The sequence below is a fragment of the Oncorhynchus mykiss genome, chromosome 9, assembly GCF_013265735.2.
Source record: "Oncorhynchus mykiss isolate Arlee chromosome 9, USDA_OmykA_1.1, whole genome shotgun sequence".
NCBI classification, from domain to species: domain Eukaryota; kingdom Metazoa; phylum Chordata; class Actinopteri; order Salmoniformes; family Salmonidae; genus Oncorhynchus; species Oncorhynchus mykiss.
In genome coordinates this window covers 51,703,170-51,710,718 of record NC_048573.1, presented here as the reverse complement: position 1 = coordinate 51,710,718, position 7,549 = coordinate 51,703,170, and the positions used below count along the sequence as shown (strand labels likewise).

General features: G+C 40.8%; 1 protein-coding gene across 5 annotated transcripts; it reads right to left on the bottom strand.

Annotated features, from left to right (window-relative positions):
- Positions 1 to 366: 366 nt before the first annotated feature.
- On the bottom strand, positions 367 to 4,853 carry tardbpl (TAR DNA binding protein, like). 5 transcript variants are annotated; one of them, XR_005053280.1, is made up of 7 exons: positions 4,088 to 4,853; positions 3,601 to 3,764; positions 3,350 to 3,505; positions 3,076 to 3,246; positions 2,872 to 2,956; positions 1,916 to 2,062; positions 367 to 1,196 (listed from the first exon to the last, which is right to left on the bottom strand). XR_005053280.1 is itself a non-coding variant. In XM_036988264.1 (6 exons), the coding sequence occupies exons 1-6, from the start codon at positions 4,326 to 4,328 to the stop codon at positions 1,968 to 1,970; spliced, it is 912 nt and encodes a 303-aa protein (XP_036844159.1). In that variant the 5' UTR covers positions 4,329 to 4,853; the 3' UTR covers positions 1,260 to 1,967. The 5 variants fall into 5 exon arrangements, 3 of the variants coding, with proteins under 3 accessions (XP_036844159.1, XP_036844158.1, XP_021471787.1); XR_002474820.2 differs by having other exon boundaries at positions 370 to 1,196; positions 3,365 to 3,505; positions 4,088 to 4,851; XM_036988264.1 differs by lacking the exon at positions 367 to 1,196 and having other exon boundaries at positions 1,260 to 2,062.
- Positions 4,854 to 7,549: the final 2,696 nt, after the last annotated feature.

Here is a 7,549-nt window from a genome sequence, read left to right as displayed (position 1 = left end):
ATTCAAAAGTTCTTAAATCTATTAAATGAATGACTCAGATGCCACATGAAAAGTTGTGGGCCAGACTTTGTTACAATTTGCTACCACCTGGAGGTTTAAATGTTATTAGCCATATCAAAGACAGTCAATTGGGTATGAGCCAGTTAATAAGCAAATTGCACCTATTCTAAATGAGATTGGAGCATGACAGCCAGGCAATTGTCTAAATTCAACAAATTACAGATATTGCTCCAATGTTGCCTTAGGGCTGCCACACTGACTCAAATTTAAGAGATTGTGAACTTTGCAACAATTTATGGCTCTGCACCAAATATGGTGCTGGCTGCTGAAAGACATAACCTTGTCTAAACAGAGAAATACAACAAATTATTACAAATTTAAAACTTTATTTTACACTTCAGTGAACTAAAAATAAGTTCCATATCTGTACACAAGTGACACAATTCATGAGGGGTATACTACAAAGTGGGTTCAATTAGTTAGCCAGCTAACTTTGATAAAGAACCAGAAGCTAAACATATGTGTTTTTGGTTGTTGAGTCAATTAGAACATATAGTCGAAATATATAGTCAAGTTAGCTGGCTAACTCATTGAACCTGCCGCTGGCGAGTTCAAGAATTTTCCAAATATCTAAAACCCTGTAAAAAAACTGAGTGGAGTCACTCCCCTTTACAGCCTTAAAGTAATTTGAAGGTCCCATAAATCCAACAAAAAAATTGTACATTTCGAACCACACGAAAAAGAGATCAACGGAATACTTTTAATAAAAGCCTTTAACTTAAATCTTTACAATAACCGATGGCTGTATAGGGACAAAGCATAAATGAATGACAAAAGGAATCTTTCAAAAGTAAGATTTAGAGTCGGGTCATTCTTAAAAAATAAAAGACTCAACAAAAACATGGTCACTAAATAGCAGGTAATTTGTTACATAAATTAAATGTTGGCGTTGCTTTTAAAATGTACTTGTTTGAAGGTATAAAACTAAATACCTCTGCCCAATTTGAGAATGGTCTGTTATAAATTTCAGTGGGGTGATCCAAGGGGTCTTGTTAGTGAGGCGAAGAAGTCCCTTTCCAGGCATAAGGCATTCTGCAGCCCCCAACCCACAGTGCAAACTCCAGTCTTCAGCTTCCCGAAAATTGACTTCACTCTGGGGTTCAGATGTAAACCTGGGCCAGCCGTGTCCAAGGTCCCTATACATGCGAATTAAAGTGTTGGCAGTACAATTAATGTTAAGTAAAAATAAAAAGTCACTGTAAGGTAGGCAAAATACCTAGTCAAATTTTATTTGAGAATTCCCTTTGATTCACAAAACATATAAAATGCATTCAAAAACACTTCAACAAACTTTCAATAGGGACTCGTCAAACGCTCGCCACTGCACCCTCTTAAGACACACGAGTTCACTTGCACATCACTCCTCCAAGCTCCCCCAGTGCTCTCAACACAGAATCACCAACAGGTCACATTTTCACACAAAGGGGTAGGTAGGAACAAGAAGAAACTAAAGCACACAGCATTCACATCAAATCAGACAGCAAGAAAGGATACAAATATCCATAGCGCTAAACATTCCACTGTATTTAAGATGAAGTTTGATAGAAATATTAGAGAAAGGAGACTTTGGGGATCTCAATATGCGATAAATGTCCTTTTGATGGTCATATGGAACACACTCGTACTTGCTTCTTCCTTTCACACTCGCACAAAGCCACAGGTTATTCTTAACTCTCGCAGACATCTGGCCCTTTAGCATCGCACAACCAGTCCTCTTCACACTTGCTTTCTTTCCCGTTCGCTCACTCAGTCTCACTCTTTGGCCACCACCAATCGCATTGTTCTCAAAAGCGATACAAAAAGCAGACAAGATTTGTATATCCATGAAGAGGGGAGAAAAAAAGGCAACACCCACCGTCTAACACAGTATATGCAGAGTGAAGCTGTGTCTTTTGATGGCAAAGCATTTACACATGGGAAGAGGGGTACCGATACTGAGTTCGGTCGAACATTGCTGCCAACGAGGGGCTTCTTCCCGGGAAATTCGAAAACAGTTGGTTAACTGTTGAAGAGATTTTCATGAAGGCGTTTCCATAAAATGGTAAACAAAGATACAATCAACTGCATACAGAGATTAAACATCAAATCCAATTCCATATACACGTGGTTGGAGGGGGGGGGGGGGGGGGGGGGCCTGTCGTGATACTCAAATATCTACTTAGCATGCAGTCATCTGATGTCTTTTACAAAATAACGTTTTCTCAAGAAAAAGAAAAAAAACTACATGTAGTAGTTTACCACTAACTATACACTTCAACCACTCGCACTCATTTCCTACAGAATTAGTCACACACACAATTAATGTCTTCTTTAACAAAACAACAAAAAAGGCAATAGTTTTAAATAGCAGAGACATGTGATATGACTAACTCTTTCTTGCCCCTCAAAATACTTACCAGATTAATCTAGAAATAAGACTTTCAATCAAAGCTCTCTACATTCCCCAACCTGATGACTTTGACTCCATAGTGCCAAAGCCAGAGCTGAACCCACTGCCGGAGGCAGAGTTAGTGCCTGCAGCCCACCCAAGACTAGCTGCGCCGGGGCTGCTGTAACTGGTGCTGCTAGAACTATAGGCTTGGCTTTGATCTCCGGTGGCACTTGTCTGCCCGGCGATGGCAGTGCCTGCCACATTGGTCTGACCCTGCTGGTTAGCCAGCATACTTTGCAGAGCGGCAGCCATCATGGCTGGGTTAAGGCTAAAGCCCCCAAAATTCACCCCGCTACTGCCACTGCTCGGTAGCCCTCCACGACCACCGCCATAGCCCTGACCCCCGAACCCACCAGCCCCACGATCCATCATTTGCCTACTATTATTGTGCTTAGGCTCGGCGTTGGAGATGTGCACGCTGACACCCTTGATGATCAGGTCTTCTCCGCACAATGCTGAGGCAACCTAGAGAGACGGGGACGGGTGGAGGAGATGATTCAACACGCAAACCAACCAGAGTGTAATCTGCGTACCACGTCAAGTCTTGATACAACAGGTTGAGGAATGGCCATAGGAAAACATACCTGGTCATCTGAGAAAGTGACAAAGGCAAACGCCCGGAAGGGTTTAGGAATGAAGACGTCGGTGACCTCGCCATACTGCATGAAGAACTGCCGGAGCTCATCAGTGGTAATGTCCTCTGTGCAGCGGCCAACAAAGATTTTACAGTTGCGCATGGGCTCATCAGGCCCTGCCTAACATGAAAATAAAAGAGAAAGCACTTGAGTATTTTACCTGCACAGGGAATAGAACAAAATGGAGACTTACGAAAAAAATTCAAATGAGAGTACTCCTTACATATTGATTAAATACCTTAGAGTTTGGTAGTTTGCAGTCACACCATCTTCCATCGATCATGTGTCGCTGAGAAATCACTTTGGATTGAGTCTCATACTCAGTGAACCGAACAAAGCCAAACCCTTTTGAGTTCCCAGTCTTGACATCTCTTTTGACCTGCAGAGAGAGTGAAAAGTATGATTATTGACATGTATGGTTACCTTTATGACATACATCAACCATTAAAGCAAATCTTTTTACGGTTGTGTTACCTGCACCATGATGACTTCTCCAAAAGTGGCAAAGTAGTCTTTCAAATCTTGCTCAGATGTTTTCCATGGCAACCCAAGGATAATGAGGTCTGATGTTCTATCAATACCTCTCTTCATTTTTACAGCAGAGGCGGCATCCATTTCATCCATCTTCCTTTTGTTATCTGACACAGGAATACAAAATGTTGTAAGATACCACGATAGTACAAAATCAAAAGGCAGTCAAGAAAAATAATTGGTCATTAGCCTAAACACGAGCAAAATAGCTAGCGTGGCAATATAAATGTTAAGTAGTACTGAAATAGTATAGTTAACTAAGGCCAATAAACTTTTCGTGCACCAACTTTAGTTAATGGGTAACTCCGTAAATGAGGCTGCATAGCTACTGTTACAAGTAAGGTTACTAACTAGTTACGCATGACTGGGCACACTGTACAGTCAGTCAAACGTAGCTAGCTAGTACTGGTAGTTAGTTAGTATACCTTACCTTTTGGGTAGTTGACGACGTACACCAGACTACCCCAGTCATTCTCAGGTGCATGCAAGATGCCCTCAACCAGACGGACGCCTCGCATGCACTGAGACGCAGGGCTCCTGTAACGTAGGCCGCACGCTCCGGGAAACTGGGCTGCTACTGTTGACAGCAAAACAGTGCCATCATCCTCAGATGGGATCTCCATTGGCTCTTCGTTTTCATCCTCTCCCACGCGAATGTATAATTCTGCCATGGTCTCTAAATTAGATTAGCAAGTAACGTAAACTAGCTAGCTAATGGCTAATTCACGGTCACAAAGCTGATGGCGCACGCGGGGTTGTCAATTGTTAGCTAGCAAGCCAGTTGGCCTAGCAATATTCCAAAGCGCTTCTAATCTAGCTATTTTAATAAAATGACAAAGACACAAGTTATAATTTATACGTTCACGGGCCATGCGTCTATTTTGAAGGAAAAAAAACTAGATTTGGCGTCTGAGAGCTGAAAGGGCCCTCTTTTAACGGGCTAAAAAAACAACGCACACTTGCAAAATGACGAGCTAGCAGCAGGATCTTGCCCGCATACGATACAAAAATATTGGACTCAACTTCTTTACTAGTTCAAAGAACGAGGTCGACCCGGTTCTTGAATTAAATTATAAAACCAGCATAACTACACCTCAAATTTATGAGACGAAAAAATTATATGAAAGTCGTCAGCTAATCTCCTTTACCTTCAAACTTCTAAAATGTCCGCTTTGCTTGTACACAAATTATGACGTCAGTTTCGTACGGTAACAAAGGAACCTTCAAAATAAAAGCCCACATTTCAACCAGTTTTTCCCACTGGGTAGATTATTAGGTCATTAGTTAGTTAAACTAGGATAGTCACCTTCAATTCTTAGGGCCCGGAAGGAGAGCCAGAGTCTCAAGCCCTCTATTCTCATTCTGTGGACCCACACCTCCATGTACTCTGAGAAACATTCCACATCTCCCTCTGAAAATACTTTTAATTTCAGTGGGTTGGTTCTAGTGTTGCAGGCTACCTGTAATTTACCAAAGTTAACAGAATCTTTGGTCATTTTGGTAATTTATACTTGAATAACTTTTTAAAAAACGTATTAATATAGTATACATTTTTTGTATGGCTAGTGACAGCAGCCACACTTTAGATGTTGTAAGAATTATTTCTGATTTATAGTTATTATTATTTATAGTTATTATTATTCCTCTTCACCGTTTAAACTAGAAATGCCGTTCAAACTTTAAAAAGTGTAGACTGGTTTGGAATAGTATGCTTGCATAAAACTTTGTATACTTAAAACTATTACATTTTTTGTCTCATGGGATTTCCTCAGCATTCTAAAGGTCCCATTGTGACATCATAACACCCAACATTCTATTCTATTCACTGTAAAAAATGTACCTTTGACACAAATCAGCTACTTTGAATACTTTCCCAACAATTTAGACAAAAAAATTAGAGCATATGAAATCTGCCTCTACTTCTCTGATATTCAATTCTGAAACAACAACAAAAAATGACAGCCGTTTTAATAAACCCATGAACTACTTTTCATCTCAAGTTTTACAAACAACTGAAATTTTACTTACCCAGCACTTTAGCCAAAAACCAAGAGAGAATGACATATTGGTCTAGTTCTCTTCTATTCAAATCTGGAATCAGAACAGAATTATCTTCTACCAATCAAAAAACGACAGCTGTTTTAGTTCCGCATCAACTACTTTTCGTCTACACTTTTACAAGACAACTGAAATGTTGACCACCTACCCTGCACTTTAGACAAACACTTAAATGGCATCTTGGTCTACTTCTCTGCTATTTAAATCTGGAATCAGAACAGAACCATCTACTACCAATTAAGAGATTGTTTTAAAACAGATCAGCAATTTTTAGTAACCACATCACCTAATTTACCACTGACATGAATTAACTGCCATAGAACTTTTCAGAACTTACAAATTATAACAATGGGGGGATCACATAAGACTTATTATGCCACACAGTACTGTTTGTTTACATATAGTTAGTTATCTTTTACCTTAAGTACTGGTCTGTAGTCTGCCTTGCACAGTAGTAAACCCCCATCCAGCTGGCGACGCTGATGTGCAATTCTTTGCTCACCACCCCAAGCAATTTAAAACAATGTGTTGATTAGAACACCGAAGTAGGGTTGAAGAATACTTTGTTTTGATTTCAAACATTCTTTGTGTGGAGTAAAGAAAGATACAGTGCCTTGCGAAAGTATTCGGCCCCCTTGAACTTTGCGACCTTTTGCCACATTTCAGGCTTCAAACATAAAGATATAAAACTGTATTTTTTTGTGAAGAATCAACAACAAGTGGGACACAATCATGAAGTGGAACGACATTTATTGGAGATTTCAAACTTTTTTAACAAATCAAAAACTGAAAAATTGGGCGTGCAAAATTATTCAGCCCCCTTAAGTTAATACTTTGTAGCGCCACCTTTTGCTGCGATTACAGCTGTAAGTCGCTTGGGGTATGTCTCTATCAGTTTTGCACATCGAGAGACTGACATTTTTTCCCATTCCTCCTTGCAAAACAGCTCGAGCTCAGTGAGGTTGGATGGAGAGCATTTGTGAACAGCAGTTTTCAGTTTCTCACAGATTCTCGATTGGATTCAGGTCTGGACTCTCTGTTGTTATCATCTATGCATAGTCACTTTAATAACTCTACCTACATGTACATATTACCTCAACTAACCACATTGACTCTGTACCGGTACCCCCCTGTGTATAGTTTCTCTATTGTTATTTTATTGCTGCTCTTTAATTACTTGTTACTTTTATTTCTTATTCTTAAACTGCATTGTTGGTTAGGGGCTCGTAAGTAAGACTTTCACTGTAAGGTCTACCTGTTGTATTTGGCGCATGTAACTAATACAATTTTATTTGAAAAAGGCTGGTCCCCTCTGTATCCGTGGTACTCGAAATGGCACTGTCAGTGGATGAGTTTGGGATTTTAGACCTTGGTACAGTCTGTGCTATCCGGGCCTCTCCTTTACCAAAGGACCATGCAGAGGATGGTGGGGTAGTTACTGTTTGGCCTGTCCAATCTGTGGCTTCTACGACCCCGTAGCACTCACTTCCGTCATCATGAAGTGCTTTGAGAGACTATTTGCTTACCGCCCCAATAGGTCCACAGACGACACAATCTCAATCACACTGCACACTACCCTAACCCATCTGGACAAGAGGAATACCTATGTAAGAATGCTGTTCATCGACTACAGCTCAGCATTTAACACCATAGTACCCTCCAAACTCGTCATTAAACTCGAGACCCTGGGTCTCGACCCCGCCCTGTGCAACTGGGTCCTGGACTTTCTGACGGGCTGCCCCCAGGTGGTGAGGGTAGGAGACAACATCTCCACCCCGCTGATCCTCAACACTGGGGCCCCACAAGGGTGTGTTCTCAGCCCTCTCCTGTACTC